The sequence below is a fragment of the Phascolarctos cinereus genome, unplaced genomic scaffold (genome assembly GCF_003287225.1).
Source record: "Phascolarctos cinereus isolate Bilbo 61053 unplaced genomic scaffold, phaCin_HiC Scaffold_5;HRSCAF=322, whole genome shotgun sequence".
Lineage (NCBI taxonomy): Eukaryota > Metazoa > Chordata > Mammalia > Diprotodontia > Phascolarctidae > Phascolarctos > Phascolarctos cinereus.
The window spans coordinates 76,776,565-76,792,633 of NW_027555958.1; the positions used below are offsets into that span (position 1 = coordinate 76,776,565).

Sequence of the window (16,069 nt, forward strand, 5' to 3'; positions counted from 1 at the left end):
ACCTGATCACAAAAGATAGAATAGATAATTTTAAATGCAATAAGTATAAGAAGGGAAGCTGCCAACAGAGAAAAAATATTGGCATAAATTATCTCCAATATCCAAGTTATATAGGTATCTGAAACAATATAAGACGAAGATGCATTCTGCATTAGATAAATAATCAAGTTATAAGCAAACAGTTCTTAAAAGAATTGCAAACTTTTACCAATATATACAGATCAATCCACATCACTAATAATACACTATAAGAAAACACAAATCAAAACAGTTTTGAAGTTTTACCTCACATCTGGAAAATTTGCAAAGATAATGAAAGAAGGGCTTTTAAAAAATGAATAAAATACATAATGTTAAGTGTATACCCCCAAAGTAGTAAAAAAACATTGAATATTTTCCAAAACACCCATAGCAGTGCTCTTATTGATAGTAAAGAAATGAAAACAAAGTAAATGCCCGTTGACTGGGGAATCGCTAAACAAATTGTCATACATGAATAGAAAGGGGATATGACTGTACTGTAAGCAACAATGAATATGAAGAATTCAGAAAAGCATGGGAAGACACGAACTGATGCAAAGCAAGCAAAATTAGGAAATCATTCTATACCTTTATAACAATGTAAGTGAAAAGAACAAAAAAAGAAAGAAAATGAAAATGAATACTGTGTATCAAAGAAGAGATGGGAAATTGCACCTACAATAATCGATCTAGAGGCAGAAGGGACCCTAGAATCCATAAAGTCCAATCCCCTCATTTTGCAGATGTGGAAATGAAGGCACTTTTCCAGGGTCACAAAAAAAGCTAGTAAGTGTCTGGAGCAAGATTCAAACTCAAGTCTGCCTCACTCTTAAGTCCAGTGTCATCCAGCACAGGTGAGAGATTATGAGCATGAAATGTCACCAAATACTGTCAGACCCGATTGATGCATTGGTTAACTTTGCTGAACTGCATTCCCTTCCTCTCCCCATTTTTCTTTTTTCTCTTTTTTTTTATTCTTTGTTAGATGAGTCCCAGTTTGTAGAGAGGGAAGGGTTATATTGGAAAATAAGATGATATGAAAACAAACAAATTAAGAAAACCTTTCCAGAGCTTATATCAATAACTATATGTATGTATGTATGTATATATATATGTGTGTGTGTATATATATATGTGTATGTATATATATATATATATATATATATATATATATATATATGTGTGTGTGTGTATTTATGTGTGTTTGTGTATGTATGTGTGTGTATATCTCAGTTTTCTCCTTCAATGGAATTACTTGGAACTGGTGGACTGGTGTTAGCTTATTAACATATGCCTTTGCATATGTGATGTGACACACTCCCCCCACCTCCCCTTCTGCCAAATTCAAGAAGGCTCTATGTATCTGCATGAATGTGTATAAGTACCTTTTGACCAAAGAATAAGTCTGGGCCCCAGAGCCTGAGCCTGTCGCTATCTGCAGGAAGTTGCTCCAAATTGACCTAGTATCTCGGATTAAAATCAGCTTTTATACCTCATGGGCCCCCAAAGGCCGAGGGAGGAAGGAAGATTTATCCTTGGTGTCTTAAAACCCCTAATATTCCAGGCCTTTCAGGATTAACTCCTCAGCCTGGGGGCTTTGGTGTCTACCATTCCCCAGCTTGACCTCTTCTGTGAAGTCTGAACACCTGGATTCCTGATAACCATCTCAGAGCAGAGTTTGTTTTGTTATTTGGGTCAGGGCTTTCACCTAAAAAGGCCTCCAATTTCACCTCTAATAAAAAAGGTGTCTCCTTCATCCCTTTTTTGGAAGCAATCTCCCAGTGCAGAGCTAGCAGCAAAACAGGAGGGAAGAGATAACTAGAGAAATATCAGTAAGAGCCAATCCTTGGGCTACCATGTTTTTATCAAAGAATCTCCCACAGCAAAGATTGCCCTGGCTTCCTTCAAGACTCAGTTCATCTGTGGTCCTTCCAGCTCCTATGCCATCCCCTCCAAGGTCATCTTATATCTGTTCTGGATTCTACTTCTAAGTTCTGTATCCAACTTTCACGCAGTCAATAGGTAAAACAAAGATTAAAATACGACCTCTAATAGAAGAGGAGATGTTCAGAGCACATGACTAAAAGGATATACAGCTCACTTTTTCCAGTACTCTTTAGGAAACACATCGACCTCCTTTGGATGTTCTTTGGCTTATGAACCAAACCTTCAGTGAAGAGCTTTGAGATCATGTCATATAGCAGCCAGATGGTCCAATGGATAGAGTCAGGAAGATCCAAGTTCAAAGCCAGCCTTAGACACTTAACCTGTTGGGTGACCCTGGGCAAGTCACTTAACCTCTGTTTACCTCAGTTTCATCTATAAAATAGGGATAATAGCACCCTACCTCGAAGGTGATCTGTAAAATGGAGATAATTACAGTAACCTGCCTCCCCAGTTTGTTATGAGGATCAAATGAGGTCATAATTATAACAGGGCCTGATACATAGTAAGCTCTACCAGAGGTAAAGAACCTGTGGCCTCGAGGCCACATGTGGCCCCCCAGGTCCTCAAGTGTGGCCAAACTTCAGAGAACAAGGTTTGGATTCAGTCAAAGAGCCACACTTCAGGACCTAGAGGGCCACATGTGCCCTCAAGGCCACAGGTTCCTCAACCCTGCAAAAAATATTAGCTATTATTATTGTTATTGTTATTATTATAATCATAATTACTGTTTAAAAGGGCTAAGCCTCTAAAGTAGGGGTCCTTAATCTTTTTGATGGACCCCTGTGGTCATTTGGTGAAGCCGATGGACCCCTTCTCAGAAAAATATTTTAAATAATTGAAAGAAATTTTTTAAAAATAAAAATACATACATATATTTTAAAAATAATGGAAAGAAATTCTAAATTTAAGTTAAGGATTGTGAAAATAAAGATACATTAGAATTTCCCCCCCATGAAAGTCCATAAATCCCTTGAGATTTCGAAGGGGCCCAAGGAGCCCAGGTGAAGAACCCTTCCTCTGAAGAGAGAAGTGGGCTTTGCTCCCCCTCCGGGGTCGTTGTGGGAAAGCACCAACACCTGGCCAGGCTCCAATGAGCAGAATTTTTGTGTCCTTTGCTATTCTAGGGTGTGAGTTCCATCAAGGAAGGTCTCACCCCAGTGACATCCTGGCCATCATTTGAAGACAGGCATGAGCTTCCTGAGGCAGATACGACTTTTGCTTTGGAAGAATTGGACACTGAGAAAAAGGCAAAAGGTAACAGGTGTACTCTTAATGGACCCAGGTTTCTGCTGCCCCTATAGCCCTGAGAGTGATGATGCAGTGGGAAAGCTAGCTCCATGTGCTGGTAGAGGCCATGGGTTCCAATCCTGACTTGACCCCTTGCTACCCACCTGACCTTGGGCCCTCAGTTTGCTCCTCTGTGGAATGAAAGGGTTGAGCAAGAAGACCCTGTCAGGTGCCTTGTGGCTCCACGTGCAGCCCTTCAGGACCCCTGTTTTGGGGGAATCCAAATCTGAGCAGCTGGGGGTCAGGAGAACATGGCAGGCCCTGGGGATGGGCCCCTGGGAATGGCTCTGTTTGTGCTTAGGAAGAGCTGTGGTTTCACTTAATGAATCAAAAAACCAGGGTCGTGGTGCTGTGAACCCATCTGACAGGTGTCCCATATGCAGAGATGTTCCCATGCCCTGCAGCACTGACATTTGCCCAGAACTGCAGGTGCCCTCATGGAATCACTCCACTTTTGTCCACCAGCAAGATGGTTTTATTATTATTATCATCATTATTATTTATTATGTCTGCAAAGTAAGCAAGTTCTCTTTGAGTATCCCCTGTGCAGAATGCTTTAGGTGGAGGGGGGAGTAAATGCTAACAATGTGTAGGGCACAGTCCCTGCCCTCAGGAACACCCCATTTATCATAGTCCTGAACAACACAACATGTATACATTGAGAACATAGTTAGCTGAGGATACTGCTTGACACAAAGGTATGGGACAACATCCCTACCCTCAAGTGGCTTGCAGTCTGGTCAGGGAGAAACGTGCTGTGATATTTCATATTGTCTCTCTGACTCTCCTGAAAACTTTACATACATCTGTGATAGATAATAATAGAATGCAAAATACTTCAATAGCTCCATGATTTCATTAATTAATTGATGGGGCATGGCAAATAGAGTGCTGGACCTGGAGTCAGGAAGACCTGGGTTCAGACCCTTCCTTCAACATTCATTACCTTTGTTACCTTGGGTGCGGCATTGAACCTTCTTGGACCTCAGTTTCCCCATCTGTAAAATGAGGGGGTTGGATTAGATGCTTTCTGAGGTCTGTGATCCTCAGGTCACCTCTAGGTCTGTGATCATGGAATCCTATGAACTACTAGCTATATGCCTCAGTTTCCAAATCTGTTCAATGGGGATGATGATAGCACATACCTCACAGGGTGTTATGAGGATCAGATAAGATGATTTTGTGAAGTGCTTTGTAAACCTTAAAGTGCTGTGGAGATGACAGCTCATATCACGATTCATGTGAATACTCCATCTAGTCAGTTTAAACACAGGCTGCACTCACCTTCTTATGCAGTGCATATCTTGCCATGAATATTCCACACAGAGTCTACCTGTTGGTCTTTCCACTCTGTTGATTCCATCTGGCATCCCTTCATTTCACTAAATGACCATCCCACTTCCTTTTTTGATCCTCTGCTTCCTGGACCATTCCCTTTAGGACACTTGAGCCCCAGTTATCTTGGCTGCAGCTACCTTCAGCCCACTGGGTGTCTCCCCCTTCCTCCCGGGGTTATCCACCATTTTGATTCTTTGTGGATAGCGCCATTCCATGATCCAGAGCCACACAGCATCACAGGAAGAATATTCCTAGGAGAAAGGTTGGGTTTTGTGTCAGGAATCAGATGGACATCTACAAACTAAGCAGTAAATGAGGAGCCTGGATTTCAGGGGAAGGAGGGGTGCATTGGGCATGTGCACATCGCTAACTGGGCCCTCAGAGGCCATCAAGATCAACCCCTTCATCTTACAGGTAAGGAAACCGAGGTGCAGAGAGGGCACCTGATTTACACAGAGTCACGTAAATAGCTCATGACAGAGCAGCTGACTTCAAATCCAGAACTGTCTGTAACGTATATGTGTGTATATATATATACATATATATATGTATGTGTATATGTATTATATCTTTTAATGATTATAGACTAACGAATATCACCCAACACAAACATTTCAATATAAAGCAAAAAGAAAAGCAGGATAGTACATGAAACTGTGAGCTTCTATTAAATCCAGTTTTGTTTTTTTAAGTGTAAATAAAATTGAATGCGTTAGCAACAAAATTGCGCTGCCTGCCCAGACTTCTTTCTTTTCTCTTCTGTGCACCTTGCCCATTGGTGTTCTTTTCTTTTATCTTTTTTTTTCACCATTCTCATTACTCACTGTAGAGGTTCTAAACTCTGCCTGAACTCTTCCTTCTTAGGTGATCCTGACCTCTCTGACCAACTTCATCTGTAAAATGAAGATGATAATACATAATGCAGGACTGCTGTGAGGAAAGCATTTTGCAATAGAAATGTGACCTCTGGTCATTGTTTTGTTACTTTTTAGGAAAGTGTGGAAAGGGAAAAATTCTTAGAAGCCAGGCTGGTAGACTGACTACTGCTTGCCCTCTCTGTTTCTTTTACTTTCCGCCCCATCCTTCCCATTCTTTTCTAGATACACTTTGAATTTTTTATAAATTTTCAAAAAGTTCCACATAATCTACTGCATAAGTTTTTATGTTTTTTAAAACTTTTGCACATCATCTGTCTGCATGCCCTGTTTTCTCTTTTGAAATAGAATCAGACAGTCAGTAGAGACTCTCCTAAGCAGATGCTATTTCTTCTTGCTAGGACAATGAGTTGAACTGGAAAAACTTCAAGGAGGGTCTGAGTACTTTCCCCTAGAGGAAATAATGAGAAAGGAGAGAGGGTTAATCTGCACCCATTGCACTACTCTCAGCTTTGTTCATCTGTTTTCAAAGAGGGCCAGTGACATCTTGGTGTGATGGATTTAAGTGAGGCAGAGTTGCACAAAGTTGGCAGCCTTACTCTCTTTTCCAGTCATCCAAGTCCAGTGGCAAGACAGAAGTCAAGATGACTGGTGATGGCTGGGGATGCAGTGGATGACCTGGGTGTCTTTGATGTCTGACCCAGCTCTAAGTGGTCCGTAGTGCCTGCTTCATCCACCTTCGTGGCCATTGGAATAAATTGTTCTCATTCACTCATTATACTGGGTGAAGTCTTCCCATGCTTGGAGTAGACTCCCTTCTAACTCACAGATGGGTTTGAGGCCTGTCAGTTACCCTCAACCTGGTTTATCCTGTTTGTCCAGATGGTTTTATTGGGGGTGTCTGCTTCTTAATTCCTTTTTTTACTTATTTGCTTCCTTCTTCCTTCCCTTGGGTCAGAAAAATCTCACTGTGCATTTTGGGGAAGATGCCAGTGAGCTCAGTCTTCATTAGCAGACTGGTCCTTCTTCCCTCAGCATCAAGGGTTCTATAGTGCCAGAGCTATCCTATATATAAACACTAATGTTCAATTATTTTGTAAGACATCTCCTTTTCACTTTCTGTGTTTTACAAACATGTTGGCTACTGGGAGCCGTCTCCAGGCAGGAGTGAATTGTTGAAGACAAGAAGGATTATTAGGAGATCTTAAATGTAACCAACGTTGCTACAAATTGCTGTTACTTGAGTTGATTTCTAAGGTTCCTGCCAGCTCTAAAATACTAATTCTAATACAGTTTTTGACCTGAAAGATCTCATCTTCTATCACCTTTCTCCTATTTTAGAGTAGAAAGAAAGTAAAAATAGGGGAGTTATTAATAAAAGACCACATTTATATTATACTTATAAAGTGTTTTAAAGGGTGCTTTCTCAACCTAGAGAAAAGGCATGATTTTAAGGCAAGTCACTAGAAAAGATTAGAAAAGTCTCAAAGTGGCAAAGCTGGGAAGTGAACCCAAGTCCTCTGATGCTGAACTCAGTGTTTTTTCCGTACCGTGCTGACTCTCTGATGAAGAACTACAGCAATACTCCCCAAATACTTGCACACACACACACACACACACACACACACACACACACACACACATACACACGGAAAATGAAAATTGTTGGGAAGCATTTTATAGGATGAGCTGTCATATTTTTCCAAATTATGAGGTATTTATTGGGAGTGAACAATCATATCCTTTCACTAACAGAGCTATTCATAATGGTGTTAGTTGCAGAATAAAATTTATCTGAAGATATAGCTTTATGCAAAAGAAAAGAAAAAAAAAGAAAAGTGCTTTCTCTTCAGCAGCTCTGGTAGAGATGAGTATCAGAACTATTATTATACCCATTTGACAGATGAGGAAATAGATGCTCAAAGAGGATTGCCAAGTGAATTGCCCGGGGTCCCACCGTAGGTGAAGGTCAGAGCTGGGATTCCAACCTAGATCTCTTGACCCTTACTCCAGTACTCCTTTGGTTACACCATGGTGGTCAGCACACTTGCCAAGGTTCTAGACAGAAATCACGTTGTTTCTTGTGACAGTTTCACGTTGGTTTCATTCTTTTAACCTGTCTCCTAGTACAGAAACATCATACTTGGTGGGCTGATCCTAAGTGGATTTTTTTATAATCTTGTGTGTGGTCCCATTCTCAGTTTGATTTTTTTCCTCTATTTTTGCTTTGTTACCAGATTCGTTTTGTTGTAGAACTGGTGTGGCCTTTGTCTTTATTCGTTGTCCTGATCTGGTTAAGGAATGCCAATCCTCTCTACAGCCAGCATGAATGTAAGGATTTGGGTTCGACTTTGGGCAGTAATTAAGAATACTCATTCATTAATAGACGGTATGCGTTGTTTCTCTCTATCAGAATGTCCTTCAAAGCAGGCAGTTTTTAACTTTTGTATTGGTATCTTCAGTGGTACAGGACTTGGCACCTAGTAAGTGCTCATTCCACTCATTCATTTGTTCATCTATCCTGAGCTTGAAATCAAAATTAGAAAACCCATGTGGGGGCCTTCTTCTGTCCTCATTTATTTTTGCTGTCTTTATGTTCATGCATATAGTGTAAGCTACCTGAACTGTAGTGTTTTTTCATCTTTGTGCATTTTATGTACATAAACTAATTGAAGGATTTGGGGGCTCTTTGTCTCTAGATTCACAGATTTTTTTAAAAAAAGATACAAATTATGAGTGAAGTCTCTGAATATTTTGGGAACAAACTTAGGAGATTTTTATTATGTGGAACTAGGGAAATGGAATATGCTATAGACACAGTTTATCAATACTGTTTAAAAATAAAATATTTATCAGGGGATCAGTGGCTTTCTGCTGAACATTTTAAAGTGTCTCCTCTGTTGCCTGGGCAATGTTATATGGTGCTACTCTATGAAGATCTTAATTAACGCAGCCTCTCAGTTTCTAGCCTGGAAGATTGCTTTACTCCAGACACTTACTAGCTGTGTGACCCTGGGCAAGTCACATAACAGCTATCTGACTCAGTTTCTCCCATCTGTAACATGGGGATATTAGCATCTACCTTCTAGGGTTGTTGTGGTGTGATATTTATAAATCACTTTTCAAACCTTGAAGCACTATAGAAATACTAACTGCTATGACTATTATTATTATTCGTTATAATATTAAGAATACTCATAATAGCTAATATTTATATAATGCCAGGTACTGTGCTAAGCACTTTACAATTATTATCTCATTTGATCCTTATAACAACCCTGGGAGGTAAGTGTTATTATTATCCCCATTTTACAGTCGAGGAAACCAAGGCAAACAGAAGTAAAGTGATTTGCCCAAGGTCTCACAGCATCCAAGGCTAGATTTAAACTCAAGTCTTCTTGACTCTAGGCCCAGTGCTCCATCCACTGTACCCACCAAGCTGCATTAGTAGTAATATTATTATTATATCTTGAAAACCTGGTATGTGTGTTTGGAAGACACAAGAATGTTGGGAGGTATGCTTGACTCCTTGATCAGTACCTTTTTGATCATAGGTTTTGAGTTTCTATTTCTTCACTCAATGCTTTGGGTAAATATGGATTCCAAATCTTGTCTCTTCAGCTCAACATCATAGGGCCCCATATCTTATAAGACGCAGAGGGGTGGCGTTTTAGCTCTTATGCTCAAATGGCCATGGCTCTGTCTACCTAAGTCTCAATGGCTAATTTTCTGTTTGTCTGGGTTTTCAATCTTGAAGGCCATTTCCCCAACAAGGCAATGCCCTCAGCTGGACTGCTGCCATGGCTCCAAGGGATTTTTTGCAATGTGAACAATCCTTGTTTCCGGAACCCCACCCAGGGAGAATCTCCTGGCATTGTGTCAAACTACAACAACTCCATGTAAGTACCATGAGACCTCAGTCTCCACTCTGTTCAGATTTGGGATGAAGATCAGTAAGGAAATATACCCAGGGTCAGAGCAGGCCTTTTTCAGCTTGATATGAACCAACCAGACAAAATCTCTAGCTATCACCACTCTGGGCCTCAGTTTCCTCATCTGTAAATTTAAAAGGATTTTTGTCTAGATGAAATCTGAATTTATGGCCTTATTAACACTTTTATTAGTCAGGTGCTCACTCCCAAGATCTTCTAGGAGAAGTAAATGGCAAACCACTCGAGTATGGTTGCCAAGAAAACCCATGGACAAAATTGATGTGCTATGGTCCACAGGGTGATGAAGAATCACACATGACTGAACAGCAAAGGGCCTATTGAATATAGAACCAGAGCCAAAAGGACCTTCAGAGGTCCTCTAGACAGCAGTTCTTAACCTTATTTTGTATCATGGGGCTCTTTTGACTGTCTGGTGAAGTCTATGGACCCCTTTTTAAGAATAATGTTTTTAGGGGCAGCTAGGTGGCGCATTGGATAGAGCACTGGCCCTGAAGTCGGGAGTACCTGAGTCCAAATCTGGCCTCAGACCAAAACACTTGGCACTTACTAGCTGTGTGACCCTGGACAAGTCACTTAACCCCAATTGCCTTAAAAAAAAAAAAGAAGAATGTTTTAAAATGCATCAAAGTACATAGGATTACAAAGGAAACCAATGACATTGAAGTTGTTATCAAAAACCTTAAAAAGAAAAATTCACACACATTTGATTAAGAACCCCCATTTCTAGACTAATACTGCCTTGTGAAACATGGATTCCTGGCAGGTGAATGTATCTAGAGGAAGAAGAAAACTAATTGATTTATATTATCACCTGGGGTGGGGAGTGAAGGTGTGGAGCCTTTTCTTCTCAAACTTGCTCTGACATCCTGAGTTAAGCCTCCTTTTGTAGAGGAGATAGTGAAAAGTGAGAATGAACTGCTCTTTTGCCCAACGGTGTTTATACTTGAAATGTTAAGATCTATAATCAGCTGCCAGTCCCTTCATACATGACTAGGACAAGTGCCCCACTGAGAAGGGAATGGCACAAATGTTTCACAAGATGTTCAAAGCTTCAGTGGAATTCTTAGCAGGAACCTTTGTCAAATAAAATTAAAACAGACCTTTCTGGATGGAAGTGGTTCTCATTTACAAATATACATATATATTACTCAAGTTAGGACTACATCTACATGGATCCTTAAATAGTCCAGATGACTCTGGCTCCCTAACAAAAGGCCCATCTGGAAGCATGTGGGCCACAAATCCCCAGTTATTCATTCCTCCGCATGGACGGAACAGCTAGACTAGAAGATCTCTCTGCAGCTGTTCCTAGATGGGAATACCAAGAATAAGAATGATAATATTAATGATGATGGTGGTGAATGCTGCTCCCAGGATGTTTCCAGGACAAATAAGGGCGGAGCTGTTTCAAGCACAAGCTATTGTTGTCATTTTGGAAATAATTAATATAAAAGGAAATCTTTATTAACACAGCTTTCTCCTTTATCTCTAGCTTGGCAAGGGTCTACCAAGATGTTCAAGAGCTCCTGATAAATGCACCAGAAAGCAAAGTCCTTGACCAGATTTGGAATGAGCTACGTTTGTTATCCCAGCTCATGGAAACTCTCAGGACTCACCCAGAGAGAATTGCAGGCACGTTGGGGTTGAGTATATTTGGTAGGCTCATGCAGTTAGTTGCCACTCTCCTTCCTTAAGCCAGAATTCTAAAACTGTTATGGAGAAGCCACAGGCCTATGTCATCTTAGGCTAGAACGTGGGGAGCATAAGTGGAATGGTGTCCCAGTTCTGCTTGGGCAAGCTTTTTATTTCATTTGACTTCTTCCAACCTGGTGAAAATCACTGCGCAGAGTACCTATGTTCTTCTGTCTTGTTTTATTTTTTCAATTTCTCCTATTTTTCCTCTTCTCTGAACTACCAAAGGACCACACTGGGTTCTATATAATTTATATTAAGAATTTTTAGCTTCAAGGAATTAGAATTTCATTTGGGTAGTCATTTTGTTCACTTATATAGATGGCAAGTCTATAAACTTTTTTTAAATATATTGATAACTATATTGTGACATCATTAGTTTCCCTTCTAATCCAATGTATTTTATTTTATACATTTAGAAACATTATTCTGAGAGGGGTCTACAGGCTTCATCAGATTGCCATGACATAAACATGGCTAAGAATCATTGCTGTGCGCTTTAGGAGGGAGTCTCCATGAGTTATTGTTGCTGAAAATTAATGCTCTGCAGCCAAACTACTGACGAGCCTTTGAGAGCTTACTTAGCGAGGCTCATTCTTGAACAGATCCTGCTAGAGCTGGCATGACATTGGAGAACCCAGAGCCATCCTCCATCCCTAATGAGGCAGGATGTTTTATGGTATTTTAATCAAAATACTCTAGCACTGGTCCTGGAGCCAGAGGACCTGGGTATCTGATGGTTACTGCCTGTGTAACATTGAGCTAATCCCATAACTTCTCTGGGCCTCAGCTTCTTCATTTATAAAATGAGAGGTTTGGACTAGATGACCTCTGAAGTCCCCCACACCTCTAGGACGATGCTGCTACGAGTATGTGAATGTTTCATGTCAACTCTATGACAGTAGGCAGAAAGTCAATAGTACAAATGGATTAAAACCCAGTCCTCCAACTCCCAATCTAGTGGGATCCATAAAGTACCATTCTGTTCAATTCTATCCCATTCTATTCCATCCCATCTCTTCCCATTCCTTCCCATCCCGTCCCACCAACATTTTTTAAAGTATTCACCATGTGCCAGGTGCTATGCTAGGTACTGAAGATACAAAGACTAAAATAATGATGGTACAGACATTTGTTCAAATATCTATCAGATTTAGGCTGCATCAGGCAGGAAGCTCAAAGTAACATATTTTTTGCTATTTTGTATTCTTTAAATTGGCCAAATGAGGATTTTTTAAAAAATTATCAGTATCTTTGGTTTTCATATCATCTCTACTCCTTAATATACCCCCTCCCCTCTTCCCTATACATTGATCCTTGTTTCAAAAAATAAAAGAAGAAGTGGGAGAGGGAGAGAGAGAAGGAGAGGGAGAAAGAGAGCACTTCTGCAAAGCTAATCACAACATCAGCTTGTGAGTCTGACAGTACATACAATATTTCATACTCACAGTCTCCTCTACCTGCAAAGAAGAGAGGGATGTGAAGCTTCTCTTCTCTAGGGCAAAAATTGGTCCAAGTGAGAATTGTTAAAGACTACTGACTAAATGGGTGGGAGACAAAGAGAGATTGATTTTGAGTTGGGGAACAGATAGTTCCTTCTGCCAGTCACTGCGGTATAAAACAAATTACCGTTAAGGTTAATGGTGCCATGGTCATAGAAAGAGCACTGAATTTGGAATCAGAGTACTTGAGCTCATGTCCCAGCACTGCCTAATGCAATCTCTCTGACCTTGGGCAAATCACCCTCAATTTGTTCACCCAGAAAATAGGAGATTGGACTAGATTATCTCTAAGTTCACTCAGCTCTAATTATTTGGGTATCCTAGAAAAGAGGAGTCCACTTGGACTAGCTGGGGCTTCCTAGCACTCATCTGTGTGTATCCCCCAGATCTGCATATCCCCAAATCTCAAGGCTACAGGGGGCAGGAGACGGGAAGGAGAGGACAAGTGAGGACATTCCCAGAATTGCTCAGATCCATGCTTGGCACCCTGAAGACAGAGCCCTGTTGCTCATAACCTTTGGAAGGGTCACCCATGAACCCTGGACTATGTGATGTGAGGGGAGAAGAGTTAGTCCTTCAAAAGTATAGCCTTTTCTTTTGTCGGTTTCCCCTGGGAAAGCCAGTTTCTGGTTGGAACCAGGGAGCATGTTGCTTTCATAGTAAACCTGCCTTGCTGCATTCTCTGCAGGAGAGGATTAAGGCTAAAAGTGCACAACCATGAACTCCCCCTCTTCCTCTTCCCACCCCCTCCTCACCATACCACCAAGCAAGCTCTGTGGTCTCTCAGTCTTCTGCAGGAGACCCATCCTCCCACCTAAGTTTGGAAGCATCCCCTCCTCAACCCAGAGCATTCTGCTCTCAATGACCTTCCTCCCCTCTTCCCTGCCATTTCACCACCCCTACCCCACCCCCTGGCCCCTCTGACCTTCAGCAGGGAAGGAAACAAGAAGAACGACATTTTAAACCGAATTTATTTTGTTTTCGCTGCAGGCCCTCCAGTTCATGTTTCTCCCTCAGGACTCTGGTTAAGTCTGTCTGGTATCGGCTCCCTCTCATACTCTCGGGGGGCCCCAGACTCTCAGCTTGGGGAGGGCGAGAGGACTCTTCCCTCATTTACGCAGATGGATGACTGTTGATGGATCTAAGTCCTGCCCCTTTTCCCCAGGGCTTATGGAAAGCAGGTGCCAAAATCAGCAGCCCAGCTGTCTGGGTGGTAGCAAAGGTGGGGAAGGCTCTAGCAAAGCTGAGTTCCAGGGGCCTGCCCAACTCCCATCCTTTCCATCTCCCTCAGCCTGGAAGGGTTCCTCTTCATCCAGTCTCATCAGTTTGCATTAAGAGAAGCATAGCTTCTGGGAATAAGGAGTCTTTGTAGCTGCTCTGGTCAGAACAAATTCTGAAGCTTTGGGTTTGCTTCTAGGCATCTCAGCTCGAGAAGGACAGGGATAAGCTGTAGAGTGTCCAGAGGAGGGCAACCAGTATAGTGAAGGGCTTTGATGTCATAATCAGATCAGTTGGAGGAACTGGGAAAGAGCTATTATGTATGTAAGAGGGATTAGCCTAGGGGTTCTTTCTCTTTTCTTTTCTTTCTTTTTTTTTAACCTGTGTCATGGGAGATCCCTTTGGCAGTCTGGTGAAGTCTATGGACCTCTTTTTTAGAATAATATGGTGTGTTTTTTTTTTTAAATCACGATTGGAGGAAATGCTAAGTTTCAATTAGTGGTTACTGAAAATAAAGATACATTTTTTTTCCCATCCAAATTCACAGAAGTTTTATCTACAGACCATGGGGGTTTGGGGGATAAAGGGCTCTGTGGATCTCAGTTGAGAACCGCTGGATTAAATTTATTCTACTTGTCTCTAGAGGGCAGAACCAGAAACATTTCACCTGATGTCAGGGAAAACTTCTCACTAATGACACCTATCCAAAAATGGAATATACTGCTTTGGGAGGTGGTAGGTTGCCCCTTACAAGTTGGATGACCATTTTGGGGGAAAGATGGAGTATGTTACAATGGGGATTCTTGTTCAGGTATATATTGGACTACCTCCCAGGGTTGTTTTGAGGGCCAAATGAGGTAATATTTGTAAAGTGCTTAACACAGTGCATGGCATGTATTAGACACTTAATAATGTTTATTTTCCTCCCTTCCTCTATTCTTTCCTTTGTTCCTTTCTTTTCCTTCCTTCCTTCCTTCCTTTGTTTTCCTCTCTTCTCTCCCTCCCTCCTCTTCCTCTGTCCACATAAGGAATCATACCCTCACCAGCTCTGCCCAAAGGAATATAAATTTTGAGCACTGAAACCTCGAAAGATATCTGGGGTTTATGGGCTACATTTCTTTTTTTAAGCACCTTGCCTTAAAATTAAATCACTGTGACTCTCACTGATTGGCCAACAGTAGGTCCCAGCCTAATCCTACCTTTATCATTGGGTTCTGATGGCTCAGAGTGAATGTAAATTGTTTCTGTTTTGGCCAGAAACCCTGAGGGTCTTCCTCTCCCACACTGATTTTTTTTTTGACTAGGCCATTTTTTTCCCTCATTTCTTACCTAGCCTTAATTACCAAATGGGTATTGCTTCAGACAAACTGAGACCTGGAAAAGAGCTTAAAAAGGTCAAGGTCTCCAACTGCATCCAAGTCCGTCTCCAGTCATCCTGATCTGTATCTTGCCACTGGGCCCAGATGGTTGTGAAGGAGAGAGTGAGGCTGCTAACTTTCCAAAGCCCTGCTTCACTTAAATCCAATTCACTTGCAAGTCATGATATCACTTTCCCAATGTCATGGTCCTCTTTGAGAACAGAGGACAAGCAGCAACCTTTCTCCCTCCCTTTGATTCTTCTTTCCTCCATTTATTCTTTCCTTTGTTCCTTCCTTCCTTCCTTCCTTTCTTCCTTCCTTCCTTTCTTCCTTCCTTCCTTTCTTCCTTCCTTCCTTCTTTCCTTCCTTCCTTCTTCCCTTCCTCTGAGCTGTCTAGAAGAAGGGAAGTATTCAGATTGGATATTCTGGAGTGGCTTTGAAGGGGGGTGGTCCTAGGCTGAATGGGGCATTTGATAGACTAGTCAGTAGCTTAGAGTTCTGCCCAAAAGAGCAGATGTACACTAACCACCCAACCCAAAGCCTCCCTGTATTGCCACTGCCTTCTCAGACCACTTCACAGCCTTAGAAAACCTCAGGCCACAAACTGCTTCCCAAGCCAACCTGACATTGATGAGCGGTTGGGAGGAGGGAGTAAAGAGGCTTTGTGTTAGGACTTTGAGGACCTGGGAGGCCCTATTGCCCCCCATCCCATAAAAGAAACATCCTACCCTTGGCTGTTGACTGAATAAAATCTTTGATCCCTGGTGGATGCCAATACCCTTAAGAGGGGTAACTCTTTAAGCTGTTATGAATCATTGTCCTCCACTAAAGCTTTCCTTCATGATTCCTTATGGCATGGAGGGTAGTTAGCCTGGCTT

General features: G+C 41.5%; 1 protein-coding gene across 1 annotated transcript in view; it reads left to right on the forward strand.

Moving 5' to 3' along the window:
• Nucleotides 1-3,108: 3,108 nt before the first annotated feature.
• The window catches only part of LOC110197949 (retinal-specific phospholipid-transporting ATPase ABCA4), a 135,265-nt gene continuing 122,304 nt past the window's right edge, over nucleotides 3,109-16,069 (forward strand). Inside the window, 4 exon segments of the mRNA XM_078155530.1 lie at nucleotides 3,109-3,222; nucleotides 7,706-7,799; nucleotides 9,226-9,367; nucleotides 11,967-11,982. Of these exon segments, the coding sequence (XP_078011656.1) occupies nucleotides 3,157-3,222; nucleotides 7,706-7,799; nucleotides 9,226-9,367; nucleotides 11,967-11,982 (318 nt within the window). The 5' untranslated portion in view covers nucleotides 3,109-3,156.